The sequence below is a fragment of the Lynx canadensis genome, chromosome D1 (genome assembly GCF_007474595.2).
Source record: "Lynx canadensis isolate LIC74 chromosome D1, mLynCan4.pri.v2, whole genome shotgun sequence".
Classification (NCBI taxonomy): Eukaryota; Metazoa; Chordata; class Mammalia; order Carnivora; family Felidae; genus Lynx; species Lynx canadensis.
The window spans coordinates 9,608,175-9,633,856 of NC_044312.2; the positions used below are offsets into that span (position 1 = coordinate 9,608,175).

At 37.8% G+C, this 25,682-nt stretch overlaps 1 protein-coding gene across 1 annotated transcript in view; it reads left to right on the plus strand.

The window, feature by feature from the left end:
• The window catches only part of SIK2 (salt inducible kinase 2), a 124,037-nt gene that overhangs the window by 9,488 nt on the left and 88,867 nt on the right, over window positions 1-25,682 (plus strand). Inside the window, exons 2-3 of the mRNA XM_030333656.1 lie at window positions 9,398-9,514; window positions 11,887-11,950. Coding sequence (XP_030189516.1) covers window positions 9,398-9,514; window positions 11,887-11,950 — 181 coding nt within the window. The remainder of the gene's footprint in view (window positions 1-9,397; window positions 9,515-11,886; window positions 11,951-25,682) is intronic.

The window sequence follows — 25,682 nt, forward strand, 5'->3', positions numbered from 1 at the left end:
ATATTCCCACCAACAGTGCACGAAGTTTCCTTTCTTCTCCAGATCCTCACCGACACTTGTTATTTCTTGTCTTTTTGATTTTAGCTCTTCTGACTGGTGTAAGGTAATAACTCATTTTGATTTTGATTTGCATTTCCCTGATGATGACTGATGTTGAGCATCTTTTCATCTGTCTGTTGGCCATCTGGATGTTGTATTTGGAACAATGTCTATTCAGGTCCTCTGCCCACTTTTTAATTGGTTTGTTTTTTTGGTGTTGAGTTGTATGGGGTTTTTATATAGTTTGGATATTAACCCCTTATCAGATACTTCATTTGCAAATATCTTCTCCCATTCAGTAGGTGGCCTTTTTGTTTTGTTGATGGTTTCCTTTGCTGTACAAAAGCATTTTATTTGGTATAGTCCTAATAGTTTATTTTTGCTTTTGTTTCCCATGCCAAAGGAGACCTATCTAGAAAAATGTTTCTATGGCTGATGTCAGAGAAATTACTCCCTGTGTTCTCTTCTAAGATATTTATGGTTGCAGGTCTCACATTTAGGACTTAATCCATTTTGAGTTTTATTTTTGTGTATGATGTTAGAAAGTGATCTAGTTTCATTTTTTTGCATGTAGCTGTCCAGTTTTCCCAGCACCATTTGTTGAAGATTATCCTTTCACCGTTGTATATTCTTGCCTCCTTTGTTGTAGAGTTGTTGGGTGTATTTCTAGGCTTTTGTTCTGTTCTGTTTGTGAATGTGTCTGTTTTTGTGCCAGTACCATACTATTTTGATTACTATAGCTTCGTGATATATCTTCAAGTCTGGGATTGTGATACCTCCAGCTTTGTTTTCTCTCTTAAGATTGCTTTGGCTACTTGGGGTCTTCTATGGTTCCATACAAATTCTAGTGTTTTTTTGTTCTAGGTCTGTGAAAAATATTACTGGTATTTTGATAGGGATTGCATTAAATTTATAGATTGCTTTGGATAATATAGACAGCTTAATGTTGATTCTTCCATCTACAAGTGTGGAGTATCTTTCCATTTGTTTGTTGTGTTCAGTTTTTCTTTCATCACTGTTTTATACTTTTTGGAGTACAGGTCTTTCACCTCCATGGTTAAGTTCATTCCTGTGTATCTTATTCTTTTTGGTACAATTGTAAATGGGATTGTTTTCCTAATTTCTCTTTCTGCTATTTCATTATTAGCCATAGAAATTCAGTAGATTTCTGTATATTAATTATATATCCTGTGACTTTCCTGAATCCATGTATCAGTTGTAGTAGTTTTTTGGTGATGTCTTTAGAGTTTTCTATTTCAAGTATGTCATCTGCAAATAAAGTTTTACTCCTTCCTTACGAATTTGGATGCCTTTTATTTCTTGTCTGATTATAGTGAGTAGGATATCCAGTAGTATGTTGACTAAAAGTGGTTAAGAGTGGACATGCTTGTCCTGTTCCTGATCTTGGAGGAAAAGCTCCTAGTTTTTCACTACTGAGTATGATGTTAGCTGTGGATTTGTCGTGTATGGACTTTGTTATATTGAAGTAGTTCCCTCTGAACCTATTTTGTTGAGAGTTTTTGTCATGAATGAAAGTTGTACTTGGCTAAATGCATTTTTTGCATCTTTTGAGATGATCATATGGTTTTTATCTTTTCTCTTGTTAATGTGATGTATCACCTTGATTGATTTGCAAATATTGAACCACCTTTGCATCCTTAGAATATATCCCACTTAATCATGCTGAATGATTTTTTAAAAATATTTATTTATTTTTGAGAGAGACAATGCAAGCAGGGGAGGGGGGGGACAGATGATCCGAAGCAGGCTCTGCCCTGACAGCAGTGAACCCCATATAGGGCTCAAACTCACAAACCGTGATATCATGACCTGAACTGAAGTTAGATGCTCAGCCTAGTCAGATGCTCACCTGAGCCACCCAAGTACCCTGGTGAATGATTTTTTTTTTTAATGTATTGTTCAATTTGATTTGCTTATATTGTGAATATTTTTGCATCTGTGTTCATCAGAGATAGTGGTCTGTAGTTTTTGTATGTTGGTTTGTTTGTTTTTTGTAGTGTGTTTTATCTGGTATTGGTATCAGGGTAATGTGGCCTTTTACAATGAATTTGGAAGTTTTCCTTCCTATTCTCTATTTTTGGAATAGTTTGAGAGGAATAGGTATTATGAACTCTTGTTTACATGTTTGGTAGAATTCACCTGTGAACCCATCTGGTCCTGGACTTTTTTTTTTGGGGGGGGGGGGAGTTTTGTTGTTTTTGTTGTTGATTTACTGATTGAATTTCATTGCCAGTTATCAGTCTGTTGAATATTCTGTTTCTTCTTGATTCAGTTTTAAAAGGTTATATGTTTGTAGGAATTTATCCATTTCTTCTAGGTTGTCTAATTTGTTGGCCTAAAACTTTTTATAATCTCTTAGAATTCTTTGTATTTCTCTGATGGTTATTTCTCCTCCTTCAATTCTGATTTTACTTATTTGAGCCCTTTTTTTTTTTTTTTTTTAAGTCTGGCTAAAAGTTTGTCAGTTTTGTTGATCTTTTCAAAGAAGTGGCTCCTGGTTTCACTTTGATGTAATAGAGTTTTTGTAGTCTCTATTTCATTTATTTCTGCTCTATATTATTTTTTTCATTTCTGCTGGCTTTGGGTTTTGTTCTTTTTCTGTCTTCTCTAGGTGTAAGTATAGGTTTTTATTTGAGATTTTTCTTGCTTCTTGAGGTAGACCTGTATTGCTGTAATCCTTCCTCTTAGAATAGCTTTTGTTGCATCTGAAAGATTTTGGACCATCGTGTTTTCATTTTCATTTGTTTCCATGCATTTTTTCATTTCCTGTTTGATGAATTGTTGGACCCATTTACAGTTTAGTAACATGTTCAGCTTCCATATATTTGTGTTCTTTTCAGGTGTGTGTGTGTGTGTGTGTGTGTGTGTGATTTCTAGTTTAATACCCCTCTGGTCAGAAAAGATGCATAATATGATTTCATTCTTTTTTAATTTGTTGAGACTTGTTTTGTGTGGCCTAACATGTTATCTGTTCTGGAGAATGTTCCATGTGCAATTGAAAAGATTGTGTATTCCACTGTTTTGGGATGAAATGTTCTGAATGTATCTGTTAGATCCCTTTGGCCTAGTGTGTCATTCAAAGCCAGTGTTTCCTTGTTGATTTTCTGTTTGGATGATCTGTCCATTGATGTATGTGTTAAAGTCTCTTACTATTAGCGTATTACTATTGATTTTTTCCTTTATGTCAGTTAATAGTTGCTTCGTGTATCTGAGTGCTTTCATGTTGGATGCTTAAATACTTATTATTGTATTCTATTTTTGGATTGTTCCCTTCATGATTATATACTGTCTTTCTTTGTGTCTTGTTAGTTTGTATTGTAAAGTCTGTTTTGTATGATGTAACTATTGCTACCCCAGCTTTCTTTTTGCTTTCATTTGCCTGATAAATGTTTTTTCCATCCCTTCCCTTTCAATTTGCATGTATCTCTAGGTCTGAAGTGAGTCTCTTGTAAGCAACATATAGATGGGTCTTGCTTTATCCTTTTAGTCATCCTGTGTCTTTGGATTGGAGAAATAACCCATTTACATTTATAATTATCAATAGGTAGGTACTTACTGCCATTTTATTACTTGTTTTACGATTATTATTGTAGTTCTTCTCTGTTCCTTCTTGTTTTGCTCTCTTCCCTTGTGGTTTCTTTAGTATTATGCTTGGATTCCTTTCTCTTTATTTTTTTGTCTGTTACAGGTTTTTGATTTATAGTTACCATTAGATTCATAAAAAAACATCTTATACAGATAGCAGTGTATATTAAGTTGATGGTTGCTTAAGTTTGAGCCCATTCTTACAGCACTACATTTTTCTCTCCCCCCCGCCCCCCCACACACATTTTATGTTTATGATATTCTATTTTACATCCTTTTATTTTGTGAATCCCTTGTCTGATTTTTCTGCCAGTGTTTAGGTGGTTTTCAAAGGTAGTTGCACAGATATGGCTGTTACCTTCGTATATGTGTGGGACAAGGTGAGCTCAGGATCCTTCACCATCTTTCTAGAACTCCCTCAGGATGGATAATTTTTAAGGTTCTTGATAAAAAATGTCAAATTACCTTTCAGAAAAATTAAAACCTATTTTATGGTTATACCAGCAATGTATAAAAGTGGCCATCTTATTGAACCTTAGCTTACAAGAGTGTTTACTTTTTAATTTTTGTAAATATAGGAGGAAATGAGAGGTATTTTTTGAGATATAGTCTACATAACTTATTAGGTATTTTATTGTTTTTAATTCATGTTGTTCCACTTCTGAGGTTGAATATTCAGTGTTATATGTAAGCCCTCCAGAATTGTATAGGAAACCTTCTTTGTCTCCTAGCAGAAGGAATATAAATTTTTCTATCTTTATAACTCACTAAAGGTTTGTTTATTTATTTTAATGTTTTTTTATTTTTGAGAGAGAGAGACAGAGTGCAAACAGGGGAGGGGCAGAGAGAGAGGGAGACACAGAATCTGAAGCAGGCTCCAGGCTCTGAGCTATCAGTACAGAGCCCGATGCAGGGCTTGAACTGAAAAACCTTGAGATTGTAACCTGAGCGCAGTCAGTTGCTGAACTGACAGAGCCACCCACGTGCCCCAAGGTTTATTTTTTTAAAAATACATTGATGCATATGTAGGATTTGGCTAGTTGAATAACAGCAAAAAAGGAATCCCTCAATTTAGAGTCCCTTGCTTGATTTTGTTGTGACCATATAGATTTTGTCCTCGGTACTTTGTTCAGAGCTAAGTAGAAAAGGGATGCAGACAGTAAGATCCCAGAATTCTAAGTTATTAGTTATCTTTAAAATGAGCTGTTGGCTGGGGTGCCTGGGTGCCTCTGCCAGTTAAGCATCCGACTTCGGCTCAAGTCATGATCTTGTGGTTCATGAGTTTGAGCCCTGCGTCGGGCTCTGTGCTGACAGCTTGGAGCCTGGAGCCTGCTTCAGATTCTGTGTCTCCTTCTCTCTCTGACCCTCCCCTGTTCACGCTTTGTCTCTCTCTGCCTCAAAAATAAATAAACATTAAAAAAAATTTTTTTTTTAAATGAGCTGTTGGCACACAACCTTTTTGTATGTTGGAACTTTTATACACATTGGGAAAATCCCCAAGTGCAGATTTTTTTGTTGATAAAATTTGTTTTCCAAAACATGTTCTCTTTGTTCTCACAGGTCTATTAAATTCCTTGAGGGTAGGAATCACATCTCTTTGATTTTTGTATACTAAGCATTATTCCAGGCACACAACAGGTGCTCAGTGAATGTGTGTCTGATAGGCTCTTTAAAAGAGTAAAAAGACTCCGGGCACCTGGGTGGCTCAGTTGGTTAAGCATCCAACTTGAGCTCAGGTCATGATCTCACAGTCTGTGAGTTTGAGCTCAGAGCCTGGAGTCGGCTTCAGAATCTGTGACTCCCTCTTTCTCTGCCCCTCCCCCACTTATGCTCCATCTTTCTCTCTCAAAAAATAAATGAATGTTAAAAAAATGTTTTTTTAATTAAAAAAAAAAAAGTAAAAAGACTGAACTTGAAGTTAGAAGGCCTGTGTTTTTTTTCCCATTAATTCACTTGAGCTTTAGGACCTTTGTAGATACGTGACATCTTTTGAACCTCAGTTTCATCTACTCATGGGTGCACTGCTTTTTCCATTTACTTCACAAAGTTGAGAAATAAATGAGATAAAATATGTTAAAGTATCTTGTGAAATTAAAAAGTACTGTACAGTTGTGAAACTCATGATCATTATTATCTGGGAAGTACTTGGTAAAAGTCCCGTTGTTAAGAAATTACCTGGAAGGATATGCCAGAGCCTGCTAGCTAGTCACCAAGAATCCAATGTTTCCTCTTCTTCCTGGACCTATCACTGGACTGTGTCCTGGCCTCTTTCGCATTTAAATTTTTTTTTTTTAACATTTATTTATTTTTGAGACAGAGAGAGACAGAGCATGAATGGGGGGAGGGTCAGAGAGAGGGAGACACAGAATCTGAAACAGGCTCCAGGCTCTGAGCTGTCAGCACAGAGCCCGACGCGGGGCTCGAACTCACGGACCGCGAGATCATGACCTGAGCCGAAGTCGGCCGCTTAACCGATTGAGCCACCCAGGCACCCCTCTCTTTCGCATTTAGATACGGTTATGTGACTGAGTTCTCACCAATGGAGTGAATAGAAATAATGTGTGCCACTTCAGGCCCAACCCTTAAAAACCTATTGTGAGGACTCCCCAAGCTTTTTTCTTCTTCTCTCTCCTTCTGTCTCCAGGTTGGAATGGAGACAGTCCTGGGGTAACTGTGGAAGGCTTTAAGGGTGGTGAAGCCTCCTTTAACCTGCTTGGAGGCATCTGCACCCATCCAGTTGTGCTACCTGAGCAAGAAATAAGCCTCTGTTGTATTGGAATCTCTGTACATTTTGCGGTCTACTTGTCGTAGCAGTTAGACTACTCCTGACAATTAAAAGGAGCATGCCGACACATGCTCTACTTTTTCTTTAGTGCTTTATGTTTTCATAATCCTTACAGCAACCTTACAAGCAAGGGATCACAGGTCAAAGCTGTAAGTGTGTAGAAATGTGGTCCATATACTTACAAAACAAAATAGAAGAAAGAATGATATTTTTTCATTTAAGAATTTTTTGGTTGAGAAAAGTTAAATAATGAGATTTATGACTTGTTATTATTTTTTATTTTTTGAATGTTTATTTTTGAGAGAGCGTGAGCAGGAGAGGGGCAGAGAGAGAGGGAGACAAGAATCCAAAGCAGGCTCCAGGCTCTGAGCTGTCAGCACAGAGCCTAATGGGGGGATTGAACTCAGGAGCCGTGAGATCATGACCTGAGCCGAAGTCAGATGTTTAACCGATTGAGCCACGCAGGCACCCCCTGAGATTTATGACTTATTATTAAAGTTTATTTACATACCTTATATATTTTTCAGTTTTTCATTGTTGGAGGCCAGGATTTCAAAAGAATATGAGGTATCTCTTGGTAATACCTTGCTTTAATTGGAATTTAGTGTGTAAATTTTTTCTTTAACATAATGTTAAAGCTATTATAATCAAGATACTCATTTTCTATTTATTAGCTGGTTCTAACGCATTTCATTATAAAAGTTTTTTGTTGGTGTGGGTACAAGTATCTAGACATCCTCTAGAAATTGGAGGACAAGACATTTTCCTCAAAAGAAGCATGTGTGAAACTTCATATTACCTTCCTAAGGAATAATATTGGGGAAATTAAAATACACACTTATCCTTTTATGTGGCAGCACTTACCCAAAGTAACTGATAATACTGTATCGTAAGATTGAGGAGGGAGGGGGTCGCTTTAAATCTATTTAGGTTTGAGGTGGTCCAGTAATGTCCCTAATATCAAGTACAATATTGATAAGTCTCCTTCTCTAGCATATTTTAGCATGTTTTACTTTCTAGAATATTTTGATTGTAGAAATAAATAATATACCATCAAACATAAAATAATTATCACAGAATGGACGCACTTTACTGTCTAGAGAGGGACCTGCCCGCTTTCTTCTTCAGCAATAAATTTAATTTGATACATTATATTTAGTAATCTGATTTCCCCTAGGAGGCTTGAGTTCTTCTCTGGGTTACAATTAATTCAAATCAGGAAATAAGCTGTGGACAGCAGATTAGAAATCCAGAAGGGTAAGAAATAAACCTTATAGTAGAGCTTTAAAAGGCAAGAGCAAAGGACAAAGCAGCCATAGGAAAGAAGAAAAAACTAACCGTATAAACAGGAGTTTGAAGGAATTAAGTGAATTGACAAGCTCAGTCCTATTTTCTTGGATACCTTTTAGGAGTATTGAACTATTTATTATATCACATACAATAACTGATATTAATAATTGCCTTGAAAAGTAACATAAAACTGAGTTATGTTCAGAATACATTTTGGTAGAATGTGAGGTACATTTTATTTATTTATTTATTTATTTATTTATTTATTTATTTATTTATTTTTAATGTTTATTTTTGAGAGAGAGCGCGCACCAGCGAGCAGGGGAGGGGCAGAGAGAAAGGGAGACACCGAATTCAAAGCAGGCTCCAGGCTCTGAGCTGTCAACACAGAGTCCGACGCAGGACTCGAACTCACAAACCGTGAGATCATGACCTGAGCCGAAGTCACATGCTCAACCGACTGAGCCACCCAGGTGCTCCAAGTGCATTTTAGAGTTTCTTCAGAACTTGTTATAATCAAGGTTTGGGTGGTTCCCACTGATCTGAAAATTTTAGTTAAATCAGGACGGCTTATTTCCTAACCAAATAGCTACTATTTCTTAAAAAATTAGTTCTTCTTAGGTTGCGTAGAAAAAAGTACATGATTCTTGATTTCTGACTACCTAGTTACTCACCTTCAAATGCAGTTCCTTCAAATTATTAACCTTGGAGTGGTTTGAGTTCTTATCTAGTTGTGCTAGAAAGAAGCTACATTGTTTAAAAATCAGATTCTTTTAAGGAAGTGAAAAGCTAGTGTAATTACTAACAGATGAGTTTTTGGACTTCAATTTTTTTTTTTAAGTTTACTTATTTTGAGAGAGCACAGGGTAGGGAGGGGAGGGGCAGGGAGAGAGAGAATCCTAAGCAGGCCCCACACTGTGAGCAGGATGGCGGGGGGGGGGGGGGGGGGGATGGCAATGCAGGGGCTCTAACTCACAAACCGAGAGATCATGACCAGACCTGAAATTAAGAGTCTGATGTTTAACCGTCTGGGCCACCCAGGCCCCCCTGCGCTTCGATTTTTAAAACAAAGTTGAATCCAGTTGTTATCTTTCATATAAATTGATTTTAATACTTTATATTTAGCTCCCCCACCACTGCCCAACCAAAGCTATGTCTACATTCTTTGGAATCTATCACTTTTCTAGAAAAATTGTTTCACTACAGCAGAAATTGCCTTCTACTCGGCTGATCATTTGTTTAGAGGTACTTTGCAGCGAGATAACTGGTTGAAGCTGCTGAGATTTTATTTCTTCAGTTTATAAGTAGAGTAAAACATTACGGTTACACTAAAAGAGAAATATATTTTATTAAAGCGACTTTGCAGGGTTATTTGTCATGGCACACTAAAGATACTCCTAAACAAAATCTACCGCAGTGCCTCACATGTGGTAGATGTTTAAGAAACATTTGTTGAATGAGCATTGAATTTAAACTAGTTTTTGTTGTCATAGCAACCTACAGGCAAAGTGTCAGGGGTGCTGTATTTTTAATTTTTTTTATAAATGTTTGTTTATTTTGAAAGGAGGGAGGACAGAGCTTGAGCGGATGAGGCAGGTGTCGTATATTTAAAAGATTCTTAACTAGAAAATATTAACCATCACATACTAATTGTATTTATTTGTGTCCGGGATGCAGGTGGCGATAAAAATAATAGATAAATCTCAGCTGGATGCAGTGAACCTTGAGAAAATCTACCGAGAAGTACAAATAATGAAAATGTTAGACCACCCTCATATCATCAAACTTTACCAGGTAGGACTTAACCTTATTCTTCTCCATGCTTCTCACAACCCATTCTCTCTTTTGCATCATTTTTCTCTTTTGTGTGAGTTTTTTCAGTCTATTAAAAAAAAGATGATTATATGGTTTCGTTAAGCTGGGTACACCCATTTTTTGTATTTTAATAAAAAACTAGGAAGTAAAAAACTAGTAGCTTAATTTTACGTTGTCTCTGAGACTGTAAGGTATTTAATTCAAAAGTTTGTAGTTTTGCTTTTCTGATACTTAAGCCTGTTGTCTTTTGGTGGTGGAACCATTAATGGGGATATGGCAGTTTTGCTTATTTAAAAAAAAAACACTTTATGTTTTTTGAAATACAAAGGTTAAAATAGCATATTACCTAGCGGCATACTTGGTAATACTTAGAACCAAGTCGTATATTTTGTTTGGGTTATTTTGTCAGATAAGGTAAATGAGCCATTTAAAAAAAAAAATCAACTTTATTGAGATAAAATTTTGTAAAATAACTATACCCATTTAAAGTATAAGCTGTGTTTTTTAAAAGGAAGATTTTCTCCGATTTTTAAAGAGTAATTCATGTTGAAGAATGACAATGTAATACAAAACATTTTTTTAACATTTCTATTTGTTAATATGTAGAATTTTTATATTGGAAAACTATTTTTAAGCTAAAATGTTACACTCTGCTAGCCTATGACTTGTGTCTCCCTGGTGTGATGTGTGCACCCAGTGGTATGCTGTCCTCAGCCTGTACTGGCTTGTAATATCTATAACATTTTCAGAAGTTTTGTGAGTCAATTAATAGCATGTTAGTGGCGCCAAATTGGCAATGGTGGGAGTATTTATACCACAGGAAGCTGTTCACAAGTCAGGGCCATTTTATTTTCCCCCCTACAGAGAGCTAATACTGGCCCACCACTGTGTATACTCACATGGGTTAGCACAAGTGTCCCTTGGGCATAAGAAAATATCAGAACGTCTAACTATGTGTATTTTTTGTATTTATCTTCTTGTGTGCACTTTATCACGTATATAATGTGTTTATACAATTATGCAGCACAAGTATGTAATTTGTGTCTCTTTATGTTCATATAAACATACACAGGTACGTGTATATATTTACATGTACATGCCTATGTACATATGTGTCTGGCTAGACGATTGGTTATTGATAGAGATTTGCAATTAAAAAGGTGTGGAGACCATTAGTGTTACCATTAGAATGAGAGGCTATGATGTGCCACTCAAAACAATTCCCAAAGTTCTAAAACTGCACATGGCGCCTTAGGTCATATTTATATCACAGTATTTCTCCCTTTAAGCCTTTTTTTTTTTTTTTTTTTTTTTTTAATTCCTAAAGAGAACACTTATAAGAAACTAATCACATCCTTAGAAGTCTGATGAACCATAAGCTAAACTGAGGCTACAACTACCATGTTTCACACAATTCCATCTTTATTTGAGCTAAATAATCAGTTAAATTGACTTACTATTTGGCTTATTTAGATGCAAATTGTAGATAGCTCTTTTCTGGCCTGATTGGGAATAGTCCTAAACCTACATGTTAGAGCAAAATTAGTCTTCAGCCTTTGAGTAGATGGCAGTTAAATTTTCACTGTTAGCTTGTGCCAGTACATTAAAAGATAGTGTTACAGAAAATCTAAAATTCACTCATTTTGAACTTATCAATTCATTTCCTTTTGGCTCATTATAGTTTGAAATAGCAAGTCAATGACACTGACATGCTTCCTTTTCCAACCTAGGAAAACTAATTTAAATAAAACTGTACAGCAGTGAAGTTATGAAGAAACTTTTGAAGATTGTTTTTAAAATAACAGTAGTTTATAACAGTATGGCAGTACAGTAGGAGAAACATCCTATTGTGCCAGATTATTTAGGATATAGGCCAGATAAACTGAGCTCTATTTTATTATTCCTCAATCAGAGTCTACCAGATAGCACAAGGCTAGAAAAGTCTGTGAGGTGATAAAAAGTTGATCTTCAAAGCTCCTTCTATCTATATTAATATTTCTTAAACTTGAACGTGTGTAACAATCACATTTTCTGTTTAAAAAATTTGTTAAAATGAGAATTCTGTGTCAGTAGGTCTGGGGTGGGGCCTGAGATGCTGCATTTCTAACAGGTGCCTGGGCAGTGCCGCTTCCTCTGATCCATGGGCCAAACCTGGAAAAGAAAGAACCTAGATTTTTCACAGAAGAGTTAGCATAAAGATACCGTCAGTCGTGTAAACTTTGCCACCTTCTGAATTATTCGTAACTTGGGTACTCTTATTAGTAGTTTTATTTGTAATTCCATAGAATGTTGAATTAGAGTAGAATTAAAATCCTTTCCTGTCAGACTAATATGGAATTATTTATCAATAGGTAATGGAGACCAAAAATATGTTGTACCTTGTGACAGAATATGCCAAAAATGGAGAGATTTTTGGTAAGCACTTCACTGTTCTTTAAATTTGTTCTTAATTTGAATATGTCACTAATCTTCACGAATGTACTATTTTCTGTTAATTTTCCTGCTCGTTTAAGAGTTGGTAACTAGAACCTTTTAAGGATTAGAATATAATAAAATATTCAGTATGACAAAGATATGGAATATAACTTATTCTCTTGTATTCATGATGTTTATGTTTTAAAGCTGTTGATTAATTTTGTCATCTGCATGAGAGAGAAGGGAGAATCACAGACAGGAAGAAACTTGGAGTCATATTGCAAGGGGGATTTTCTTTCCTTTTATGTTTCCTTTTATCTTCATTTTTTACCTTTCCTTCCAGGGGCAAAATTAGTCAACAAATACTTATTGAGTTCCTACTGTGTCCCAGCATTGTTTTAGGTATAGAGGATATAGTGGTGACCTAAATAACATGGTTCCTGCTGTTGTGGATCATACAGTTTAGAAAGCTCCCAACTGTAGCTGTAAGACCCTGGGCCAGTCGCTATACCTCTCTGGGACTTGGTTGCTTTATCTCTGTTAAGAAAGTATTTGATTATTTGGGTTTTATGATCCATTCTAACCCTTGAAAAATTACAAATATATTTTTAGTGTTTAATTAGTTTTGAGAGACTGAGTGCAAGCGGGGGAGGAACAGAGATAGAAGGAGACACAGAATCCGAAGCAGGCTCCAGGCTCTGAGCTGTCAGCACAGAGCCCTATGTGGGACTTGAACCCACAAACCATGAGATCATGACCTGAGCCTAAGTCAGATGATTAACTGACTGAGCCACCCAGGCGCCCCTAACCTGCCCATTTAAATCCAAAATGGTTTTTAAACAGCCTTTGTGAGGAATTATTTACCTACAATAAATTGCATATATTTAACATGTACAATTTAATAAGTTTTCACACACATAACACACACACACACACACACACACACACACACACACACACACACATCACCACAGCCAAGATACCCATAATTTCCAAAGTTCCTTTGTGCCCCTCTATAATTTCTCTTGGCCCACCTCACCACCAAGCAACTGCTGATCTGTTTTGTGTCACTGTATGTTAGTTTCTGTCTTCTTGAGTTTTATATAAATGTGGCCATTCAGTATATGCTTTTTTGTCTGGCATCTTTCGCTCAGTGTAATTATTTTAAGATTCATCCATTTTGTTGTGTATATCAACATATCATTTCTTTTTATTGCTAAGTAGTTTAGAAATAGCTTTCTATTGTATAAATATATCCCAGTGTATCCATTCATGAGTTAATAGACACGTGGGTTGGTTTCTGGTTTTGGCTGTTAAACATGAATTGCTCTGAACATTTACGTACAAGTCTTTAACTTACAGTCTACCTTCAAGTAATGACTTGCCACCTCACATACGGTATGAGCCTTAACGTACTATACTTTTATTTTCTATCTCCTGGCCTTTATGTTCTTCTCAGACTTTTTATTTATCCCTTATTTTATAAAACACAAAATACAGTGTTGTTACTTTTGTTTAAAAAGTCAGTTATGTTTTAAAGAGATTTCGGTATTGTCTTTTAAAATCTTACATATTTCCGGGGCGCCTGGGTGGCTCAGTCGGTTTAGCGTCCAGCTTTGGCTCAGATCATGATCTTGCAGTTTGTGGGTTCGAGCCCCGCGTCGGGCTCTGTGCTGACAGCTCACAGCCTGGAGCCTGCTTTGGATTCTGTGTCTCCTTCTCTCTCTGTTCCTCCCCTGCTCACGCTCTGTCTGTCTCTCTCAAAAATGAATAAAGATTTAAAAAAAATTTTTTTAAATCTTACATATTTCCTAGTGGACTCATCATTGCTACATCCGTCTATAGAGATGCACATTTTCATTTTCAATTCTTTGTGTAGATACATACCTTGATCTGCTGTCATTTGTCTTCTGTTGGAAGGATTTTCTTTGGCATTTCTTGTAATGCAGGTCTGTTGCTGATGAAATCTTTGTTTTTGTATGTCTAAAGTCTTTGTCTGTTTTTGCAAGATATTTGTATTGGGTATATATTTCTAGCTTGGGTTTTTCTCTTTCAGTACTTGAAAGATGTTGCTCCACTGTGTTCTCGTGTGCATCATTTCTGACAAGAAACCTGCTGTGTCTTTTTCTTTATTCCTCTGTGTGTGATGTGCCTCTGTTCTCTGGCTGCTTTTCCAGTTTTTCTGTTCATTACAGGTTTCAACAATTTGGTTGTGATACGCCTTTGTGTGGTTTTCTTCATGCTTCTGTTCATTGAACTTCCTGGATCTGTGAATGTACAGCTTTCACCAAATTCAGAAAAGTTTCAGTCATTACATTCTTGACCAGTTTTTCTGAGCCACCCCTGTTTCCTTCTCTTTAGAGACTCCAATTATACATCTGTTAGGCTGTTTGAAATTGTTCTACAGCTCACTGATGATGTTTTTTCTGTTTTTAAAAAAAATCCTTTGTTTGCCTTTGTTTTGTACATTCCTTTGTAAAGGCTTTGTAAAAAAAATTCCTTTGTTTCATTTTGGATAGTTGCTCTTTCTGGGTCTTGAAGTCATCGGATCTTCCATGATGTCTAATTTGCCATCACTCTCATCCAGTGTATTTTTCATCTCACACGTGGCAGTTTCCTGCTCTGTAAGCTTGACTAAGGCCTTGTGTTTTTTTTTCTTTTTTAGATCTACCATGTCTTTAGTTGTCTTTTTTAACATCTGGAGTATAGTTTTAATAACTTGTAATGTCCATGTCTTCTAATTCTCCTATCTCTGTCAGTACTGAATCTGTTGTGAATGGTTAATATTTCTCCCAGTTTTGATCAGATTTTCCCACTTCTTTACCTGCCTGGTAGTCTTTGATTATGTCAGACATTGTCACTTTTACCTTACTGGTTGCCATATGTCTTTGTATTCTTATCCCTCCTCTTTAGCTTTGATCTGGGACACAGTTAAGTTACTAGGAAAGAATTTATGTCATTTGAATCTTCCTTTTATGATTGGAGCAGTGCTCACTCTAGGTACCGTTATTTCCCACTTTGGAGTCCTCTATCCGATGCCCCATGGATTTGGGGTGTTTTTTTTTAGCCTGGCCAGTAGGAACAGGCAGCATTCCTGGTACCAGACACTGTTCTCTCTAATCCTCACAGATGGTTCTTTTTCTGGGTTTTGGTAGTTTTCTTACATGCATGTGCCATGTCTCCTCTCCAGGATGCTCACACATCAAAGCTGTGGGCTCCTCAGTGTGTGTACTCTCTTCTTTGGTACTCTGTGTTTTGTTACCTCCATCCACCTCGTTCTCCTGAGACTCTCAGGTCTTTCTCCATGCTCAGGGACTCTGCTGGGCGCTGCCTCAGGTTCTCCTCCATACGCTGTGGCCTAGACCCTCTTTTAAGCCATAGTTGAGGGTATTCGTAGGTCTCACCTCACTTATTTTCTGCCTCTCAGGGATCACTCTTCTTTGCCTGATGTTCAGTGTGCTATAAACCAGTATCTCATATATCTTTGTCTTTTATTTGTTGTGAGGATTGTCTCGGTACATCCAGTCCTTGTTCCTCCATCTTGAATGAAAGCAGAAATCTCCAATCCTGTCAAAATTACGTTTAAGTTTAGCTATTTTAAAAGGAAGACAAGTTTCTTCCATTCCTTCTCTTCTTGTTCTTTTCCTTTTTTCTGTCTTCTGTTCTTTTCCTTTTTATTTCTGTCTTACTCTGTCTTATATTGGCTCATCTATTCAGTTTAGTCAGTCTTTCAAGAAATCTTTACCAAAAACCAACTGTGTGTTACATACTGTTCTACCTGGTAGGAATACCACAGTGGAGAAAACAGACAAAAATCCCTCTTATGAACTTTACATTCTAGTGTGGGGAGAGATAAAATAAAGAAATTAAGTGGAACGTATAGCATATTAGATGGTGGTAAGTGTTATGGAAATAGTAAAACAAGGAAAACAAGGAAGGGGCGTTGGGGAGTAGGGAAGTTGATTGCAGTGTTAAATAGAGTGATCAGGGAAGGCCACACTGACATTTGAGCAGAGGCCAGAAACTACAGTCAGGTAGATATGGGGAAAGAGTGTGTTCCAGGGAGAGCAGAAACCAAATGCAAGGGTCCTGAGGCAGCAGTGTGCTTGGTATATTCAAGGAATAGTGGGGAGGCCTGTCTGGCTAGAGATAGGCAAGCAAGAGAGAAGAATAAGAGTGAGCAGGGAGGAAGAATAGTAGTAGGAGATGAGATCAGAAGGGCAAATGGGAAGCAGGAGTGGTGCACTATAGGGGCTTTGTAGGCCATTATAAGGACTCTGGCTCTTAACCTTGAAAGAATTAGGGAACCATTAGAGGGGATTGAGCAAAGAAGTGATTGCATCTAATTTTACTTTTCTTTTTTTCAAGTTTATTTATTTTGAGAGAAAAAAACACGAGAGGGGGAGGTGCAGAGAGAAAGGAGAGAGCCAGAATCCCACACAGGCTCTGCACTGCCAGTGCAGAGCCCATTGTGGGGCTTGAAGTGACAAATCGCAAGATCATGACCTGAGCTAAGTTGGACACTTAACCAACTGAGCCACCCAGGCGCTCCTAATTTGACATTTTAAAAGCACCACTCTGGGGGCGCCTGGGTGGCGCAGTCGGTTAAGCGTCCGACTTCAGCCAGGTCACGATCTCGCGGTCCGTGAGTTCGAGCCCCGCGTCGGGCTCTGGGCTGATGGCTCAGAGCCTGGAGCCTGTTTCCGATTCTGTGTCTCCCTCTCTCTCTGCCCCTCCCCCGTTCATGCTCTGTCTCTCTCTGTCCCAAAAATAAATAAACGTTGGAAAAAAAAAAAAATTTTTAAAAAAATAAAAGCACCACTCTGGCTGTTGTGCTCGGAATGGATTGTAGTGAGCGAGAGTAGAAACAGACCAGGCTGTTCCAGTAGTCCAAGTGAGAGATGACGATGGCTCAGCAGGGTAGTGGCAATACACGTAGTGCTATGGGTCAGATCCACGGTATGTTTTGCAAGAAGAATCAGTAGGATTTCTTGCTAGGTGGAGACCACCTAAATAGTGACTACGATTGGAGAAACGACCCATGTCATATTCCTACGACCCTCAAACATTTAAAGACTGGGAAGATAGGAGGAGCCAGCAAAAGAGACAAGAGAATGCAGTGTCCTGGTTACCAAGGAACCAGGAAGTGAAGGAAGTGTTCTCAGGAGGGTGGTGTGAATGACTATCTATGTCAGATCAAGAAAGGTGAGGAATGATAGTTGACCATTGTATCTGGCAGTTGGTAAGAGCAGTTTTGGTGGAGTGGGTGGGTCAAAAGCTACATTGCAGGGCTTTAAGAGCAAATAGAAGAAAAATGGAGAAAGCAGAAGACATGGCTCTTAGAAAGATTTCTCCTTCAAAAAGGGAGACTAGAAATGAGGAAGTAGTTGAGAAGAGCAGTGGGGTCAAGAGGTTAAGTCTTTACCCAATGGAATATTTTTAAAGCTTGAAGGTGTAGTTTTATGAGTCAACTAGAAATGGCTATTACACATCAGATGTCATTTCTGGGAAAAGGGAATATTCTGAATTGTTCTTTCTTGCCAAGACTTTTGATGGTAAAGGTTTGGATCACATTGTTTTTATAGAAATTGAAATGTAATTCTGGGATTGTTCAATGTGTATAGTTTATTTTTAATATAAAATATCTAGGGTAAAAAAAGGAAGTTTCTTTTTTTGGAAAAAAATGGAAAAAAAAAAAGACAGAGTAAACTGTAGCTTCAGGTAGGTGCAAGCAAAGAAGAGACTGACAGCCAGCCAGTTTTGGAGATGAAGCCCATGAGGAAGGAAAACACAAGTGAAAAATGCAGTTCATGGAACGTTAATCAAGTAGTGAAAAATAGGTATAAGATTGTTTTTAATGTTTACTTATTTTGAAAGAGAGAGCATGCACATGCGAGCAGGGGGAGAGGCAGAGAAAGAGGGAGAGAGAGAATCCCATGCAGGCTCTACCCTGTCAGTGCAGAGCCCGACGTGGGCTCAATCTCATGAAACTTAGTAAGACCATGACCTGAACCGAAATCAAGAGTCAGATGCTTAACCGACTTGCCACCCAGGCTCCCCAAATATGTATAAGATTTTAAGTGAATTCTGAGCCAGAAATGTCTTAAATCAATTGGAGGCGTAGATGAAAAAGAACCACATAAGTAGTATTAAACTATATATTAAGAATTATACGTTAAAGTTTATCTTTAATGTTTACAACCTTGGACATACTCTTTACACTTTATAAGTATTCCTTTAGTGCATACTTTATGTTAAAGGATGTTGTGTTCCTTTTTTTTTTTTTTAAATTACCTTAGATTCGTATTTAGTTGGCCAGCAAATCATACCCTGTGTTCTTGAAAAAGTGACTTGAAATTAAATCCTTCTGTTTCCACAGTCATCACCCTAATCTGGGCTTTCATCACCTCGTGTCTCAATTATGAAGACCTCATGTTTTACCACTCCCTATTTCTTTTCCAGTCAAGTGCATTTCTGATATAATTCCTGTTTAATCATCCCTAGATACTATTTTTATTATATTACTTCTGTGTTCAGTTACCTTCACTTCCCATTGCTTTTTGGATAAAACCCAAACTCTTCCATCTACAAATAGGGTATCTGCACTAGGTAAATGGATGTGCCCAACTATTCCTTCCATAAGTCTGTGGATTACCCTTAGTAACCGACACATTATGCTCTCCACTTCAGTTGATAAACAAGTCTTCCTTTGTTTTTTTTTTCATCTCTCTTGGTCTGTGTTTTTCTCTTCCAAGTTTTATTTTTTAAAAAGTTAAAAATGTACCCTGTAAGAAGTCAAATAATTCTGCAGCATTTGTTAGAAACAAGATAAGTTCCCCATCCTCCACCCCACCCCCATTTCCCTTCATCAGAGGCAACCACTTTCACTTCTCTTAGCTGATTAGATTTACCTCCTTTTTCCTAAGTAAAATATGTTTACTGCTGCTGCTGACTTTTTCTATTGTAGGCATAATCTTTTGAATACTTTTTGAATTCTTTCCATAGTCCTATATGTAGGAGGTATATCTTTGAGAGGTGTATGTAAGGACCAGTTGTGAGAGACCTTGAGTGTTTGGATAAAGGGTTCAGATTATTTCTTGGAGTGGGCGTCTGAGAACCAAAAGGTGGTGATGTGTGTAAGGACTTTTTTAAGGAGGATAAATCCAGCAAGGATGCATGGTCTGAATTAGAGGAGAAGGAAAGAGACCATTTAATAGACTGTTTTAATTGTCTAAAGGTCAGAGGCTAAATGCTTAGATTAAAATGTTATTTGTTGGGGGGCATCTGGTTGCTTATTCGGTTAAGCATTTCACTCTTGGTTTTGGCTCAGGTCATGATCTCACAGTTTTGTGGGTTTGAGCCCTATGTTGGGCCCTGTGCTAGCAGCATGGAGCCTGTTTGGGATTCTCTCTGCCCCTCCCCACTTGCACTGTCTCTATCTCTCTCTAAATAAATAAATAAACTTTATTAATAAAACAAATAAATAAACTTTAAAAAATAAAAGAAAAAATGTTATTTGTTGGAATCATGAGATAAGATTTTAAGTAAAAGGCACTTCTGATTCTGAAAATAACAAGTAGTATTTATTGAGTACTCCCTTTTTGTTGGGTACTATTTAAAGTACTTTATATGATTTGTGTATTTAAATATCACAAAAACCTTGGAAGTTAGGCACTAAAAGACTCACAGTCCAAAGTCACACAGCCAGTAAGTGGTGGGGTCTGGATTTGACCCTTGCAATCCCAGAGCCTATATGTTAATAATTTACCACCTCTCGAGAGTTCTTATTGACTGGCTGTCAAGAGGAGAACCTCAAGAGTTAGGATTTAAAGCAAACACGATTGAAGAATATTTGTGATGTGGTTGACAGCAATAGAGAGGTCTGGTTCCCAACTAAAAAATTACAAATTAGACTTTAAAGGTGCTGTTGGAGATAACACCAGGACATTTAGTTTGATATGACCTTTTGGCCGTTGAAGATATGAAAGCAAACCCCATTCAAAAGAAAAGTTAAATTCAACAGTAAAAAAAAAAAAAAAACAACCACCCAGTTTAACAATTGGCAAAAGACTGGAACCAGGCACTTTACAAAAGAAGATATATGAATGGTCAAATAATAAGCACATGAAAAATCATTCAACCTTATTAGTCATCAGAGAAATTAAAGACTATAATGAGATAACATTACATGTCAACTAGAATGGTTAAAATTTAAAAGGCTGATAATACTACTAAATGCCAGTAAGGATTTGAAGCAACAAGTATTCGCATATACTGCTGGTGGGAGTGTAACATAGTACAACCACGTTCTTGAGAGAACCATTTTTCAGTTTCTTATCGAGTTAAATGTACGTCTACCTCTTACCCAGCAATTCCATTCCTAAGTATTTGCCCAAGGAAAATGAAAACAAATGTCTGTAAAATAACTTGTACAAGAATTATCATAGCAACTTTTTCTCAAGTGGGAACAACCCAAATGTCCAGCAGCAGGAGAATGTCTCCCAAACAAATTGTGGTAAAGCAATAAAATGGAAGACAGCACAGCAGTAGAAAGGAACGAACTACTTTCCACATGAACCAGTGTGAATAAAGTTTACGCACATGGTGCTTACTGGAAGAAGCTAGATGCAAAAGAGCATATCCGTACAGTTGGTTATCTTTACATCAAGCTCTAGAAGAGGCAACACAAATACATAGTAATAGAAATTGGAAGGTGGTGGTCTCTTTACTGTTTATGGGTGGGGGGGTGGAATTGACCAGTGGCAAGAGGGAACTGTCTTGGGTGATGGTAAATTATTGATTTGAGTGGTGGTTATACAGCTTTACTCATCACGTCTATGCACATAAATCTCCACCCTATACTCTTTATTACTTCTGGGTTTGAGAATTATCTGCATAGACATGATTGAGTGAAGCCGTAATTAATGAGATCTTAGAAGAAGGCTAAGAATAAGATGTGAGTTTTGATGACGACTTCTCTAGAAGGCAGTTGGGAGAAGTGGGATTGGTGAAGCAGAAGAGCATCTTGGGAAGTAAGGACAGTTTCTGTCCTGATTAGACAAAGGGGAGAGAGCCTAGAGTGAAGGGGGTGTGTATTTGGTCGTCGTCAGATCACCAGTGACTTGGAAGAGAGTGATTTTCAATAAATGGGGAACTAAAGCCATATTTCAAGAATTTATAGACTCTTGGATAGTGAGGAGAGGAAGAAAGGTCTAAAAAATTATTTTTGAGGTCTTGAAGGTAGAAGGGAGGAGAGAAGGACAGATTTGAGGGATAATTAGAGTCTATAGAATTCAGTACCATGTCATGGTTTTGTTTGTGGTAGTGGTCTTGGTGTGAAGAAGCTAGAAAAGAGTATAGGCAGGAAAGAAGGAATGGTTGGTGTAACGAGACCCCAGGGTAGACAGGAGGTAATGGGATCAGAAGCACAGAGGGAAGGTTAGCTTAGACAAGAGGAATTCCTCCTTCTCTGAGAAAGTAGTGCATAGGTGCAGTCCCAGTGAGAATCAGAGTTTGTGCTGAGGACATGACTGAGGATGTAGCTTTGGGATGAAATAGAAGCAAGAGGAGTTGGTTAATATAGATTGAATTCATTATGTAATGTAGCAGATGAAAAGTCAGGGAAAGAGCAGTATGTCAGACACTGCAGCGTGGGGAAAGGTTTAGAGCAGCTGGTGGTGCTCATATGATATTCAAGGGATGAATAAAAGCGTCAGTAATTAGCAGTGAGGGAGTTCACGGTAGACTCACAGTCATCAGTGCTTTCCAACCCAGCAGGAGAAAAAGTAGACAATAAGAAGAATCCAGGTTAGGGATTGCAATGACAGAAGGTCAGATCCATGTAGGCATTGCTGTGGCCAGAGAGGTCACAGTTGAAATGGCTGACCAGGAGGTCCAAGTTCAGGAGGGAGATAAGTGAAGCAACCAAGGGGTCTCATGAGCTAAGAAAGTAGGACAGTGGAACCACCAAAATGAAGAGGGTGAAGTTCTTTTGGGAAAAAACATTCATATGCAAAAACAAAACCTCTAACCTTGAACCAGTACTTAACTTCTCAGCAGCTTGCCACTTTCCAGTTCTCTTCTGCTCTTGGCACTGGTTACCCCAACTGTGTCCTGCTAATTCCGGAAAGGCCTTAGGTCTTTGCACACTCCTCATCTGCTCTTTCTTTGCATAGAGAGAGGTTTCCTGTGCCATCTGGTTTTCTTGCTCCATCTGACTAGGTTTACACCAAAAGAGTGATTTAGGTAGCATGCTGGGAATGCATCATGATTCATGCATCATGAGGTTATGCTGTTTATGCCCTTTTTTTTTGGTTTAATTAATTAGATTGCACCTCATGCTGTAAACAGTCGAAATAGCTTTAAAGGAAAATAATACAAAAACAATAATTCTAAAATATAAACAAGGATAAAGAACTGAAGGGCCCCTGAGTGGCTCAGTTGGTTAAGCGTCCACCTCTTGATTTTGGCTCGAGTCATGACCTCACAGTCGTGAGATCAAGTCCTCCTTTGGGCTCCGTGCTGAGTGTGGAGCCTGCTTCACATTCTCTCTCTCTCTCCTTCTGCCCCTCTCCCCCGCTCATGTCCATGCTCTCTGTCTCTAAATACTAATACTACTAATAATAACGAATCAGAAAATGTTATGTAAGAGTAGAAAGCACTCGTAGGAGGTAGGAGGAGGAAACACAAATATGCAGGCAGTAGGGCCCAAGAACTTCACATTTGGCCCTAAGCTTTCTGGCTCTCAAAGTGAAAGAGAGATACAGTCATTTACAGAACTTTATCTAAGAGAAAGAAAGATACCTGTTCCTCAAAGCAGAACTTTTCTTGGTAGTAAATTCTACAGTACATTTTTCCTTTGGGGTTTCTTATTAGAGACACAAAGTAAGGCATCTTTTTAAAACAAAAATTCAATTAAAACTGTTAAAACTTTGCAGGACTTCCATTGTTTTTGGAATAAAGCCCAGGATTCTTATCAAGGCCAGCAAGCGTGATTACACTCAACACACCCTGGCTTTAAAAATCGTAAAGATTATCATTTCTTGAACACTTACATGTGCTAGACATTGTGCTAAGTCCATACACATTCTATCGTCATTTCGTCCTCTGAAAACCTTATAAGATAGGGACTGTTAATATCTCTGTTTTACAGTACAGGAGACAGTTGAGCAGTTTGCCTACCTCACAGAGCAAGCAAGAAAAGTGGCATAACCAGAGCTCGAAGCCAAAATCTGAGTTCAGAGTTAGAGCTTCTATCAACTCCTCTGCACTAACTGGTTGTGTGTTTTCTTAAAGTTCTTTGAACTTAAGCTTCTTCTGTCCTAGTGACTTTGCATGTTACTGTTCCTTCTGCCTTAAGGATTCTCTGCCCTCCCTTTATCCCCTTAAGCGTGTCAGTTGATTGAATTGAATTATGATAGATACCATTAAATGTAACGTTGTCATTAAAACTCAAAAACCAGGCAAAGCATGTAATGGTTTTGTCCGCTTTAGTGGATATAACTGTTCTTTTTTATCTTTCATGAAAATTGGAAGCCTTTGAGCCCCCATCTCCAGTACTTTGGAAACCATCCAGTGGCCTTCTTACCAAATCTAACCTATTTGACCAAAAAATCTATATGGCTGATTTCCATAGTGGTTCTCCAAACAGAAATGTGTAAATTTCCAAATCTACGTTCGTGTGGATCTGGAGCCTTAGAAAGCCCTTTGTTCTTTACATATTCAGATTTTGTCTTTTATAAAGGCCTAGCTAAAGTTCCACATCTTCAATAAAGTCTTTCTCAGTTAATTTTGTCTACATTGATTTTTCTCTTATGAGACCATTATAGTTCTTTCTCCTGTATAACTCATTTTAGAATTTATATATTACCTTTCATTATTATTTAAAGTGTGTGTATCTTTTTATCTCTACTAGTTTCGGAGCTGAGGATTCGACACCACATAAACTTAAATACCTGTTGAATGAATGTTGAATGTAACAGTCTACTTTGGCCTTATACACCTTATTTATTCGGTGAAGGCAGTAGAAGCACACTGCCAGGTTAGGCAGTCAGAGGTGCTTCTTTGTTCAGTTTCTGAAAGGAGTTTTCTGTTGGTTTACTCTTCAGGAGATAAACATGAATGAGGAAATACTAACTGAATCAAGGGAGAAAATTGGCTTCCTCTAGTTACCACCCTGCAGTCACATTCTCTCTTCCAACTCCCACACCTCCCTAAAATAACATTTTCAGAGTTATTTATAATGGTAAATAAGAGCATATAAATTTGTTCTGAGTAATTTTTGTTACCCAGTTCTTCTATAGCAGTTGTGCTCATCTCTGAAGGATACGATTTTCTTGACCTGACAGCATGGAGGATGTAGTGGTAATTGAATTTACTAAAAAGAGCCTTGAGTTATTTATAAAAAGATTTGACTCTTTAAAAATTTTTCCTTCAGAATCATAGGTGTGATTAATGAAAGTTATTCAAGATTCCTGCGTTCTTTAGAACTATTTCTCATATTTGTCTGGGTGGTCACATGCAGTAAACCGTGCAAAAATCATAGGGTGGTCACCTTGTCAGACAATTTGGGCACTGTTCAAACAATTAAACCGGTAGTCAGCAGATTCCGGCCTGGTAATTAAATTACCCAGGGCCTTTGTTTTCAGATTTCTGCTCCTTGATATGCTTGCTGTGTCTTTCCAGGCCAAGCATGTGCCTGAAGTTTATTGATTCATTTCCTGTCTTGCCCTTTCAATGGTAACATACTAGGATGCTGGCTGTGGTGACTGAATAGGAGCTTTGTTTTAGGCATAATACCTTTAGACACTTGGTTACTCAGAGAACCTAAGGGACAATTTTTGTGGCTTTCTGTCACTATCTTAACAGCATGAAGGCAATTTTAGAAAAGTTGTTCATTTGCCTTTCTTTATGAGTTTAAGCTTTGAAGGTTTTACCCACTTGATAACGCTAGTATGACTCGAAGTTTTAAAATTATTAGCGTGGGTCCCAGTTGCAGAACTGCCTAAATCTGTCACCACTTCTCCAGTGTCTTCTATTATTGCTTAAGTTTGGATAATTTCTCATAATTTCTCGCTTGAGAAATTGAATTACTTGAATTCACTTGAATTACTTGAGCAGCCTCAGGTCTCTTTGCCTCAAGATTCGTCTTTCTTTTCATCCATCTTCCGTGTTGCTGTCAGAATGGTCTTTTTAAAATGCAGATTTGGTCCTTGTAGTTTTCTGCTTAAAATATTCCTGTGGTTCCCCATTGCCTTCAGTATAAAATCAAAAGTTAGCGGGGCGCCTGGGTGGCGCAGTCGGTTAAGCGTCCGACTTCAGCCAGGTCACGATCTCGCGGTCCGTGAGTTCGAGCCCCGCGTCGGGCTCTGGGCTGATGGCTCAGAGCCTGGAGCCTGTTTCCGATTCTGTGTCTCCCTCTCTCTCTGCCCCTCCCCCGTTCATGCTCTGTCTCTCTCTGTCCCAAAAATAAATAAACGTTGAAAAAAAAAAAAAATCAAAAGTTAGCGTAGAATAGATATGGTGATGCAGCCCCTGTCTACCTTTGCAGTCCCATCCTGTGACCTGCTTTATGAGCTCCACTAGGTGAACATAATCTGTGTAGATGTACAGGTGACTATTGCTTTCACATGTGTGGGGATGGTAGATGTCAATGCAGAGAGAGGTAAATCGGTGTATACTTCAGAAGGGGTATAGAAACATTGAATCATGCCGGTAAAATTAAGCTGTCCTT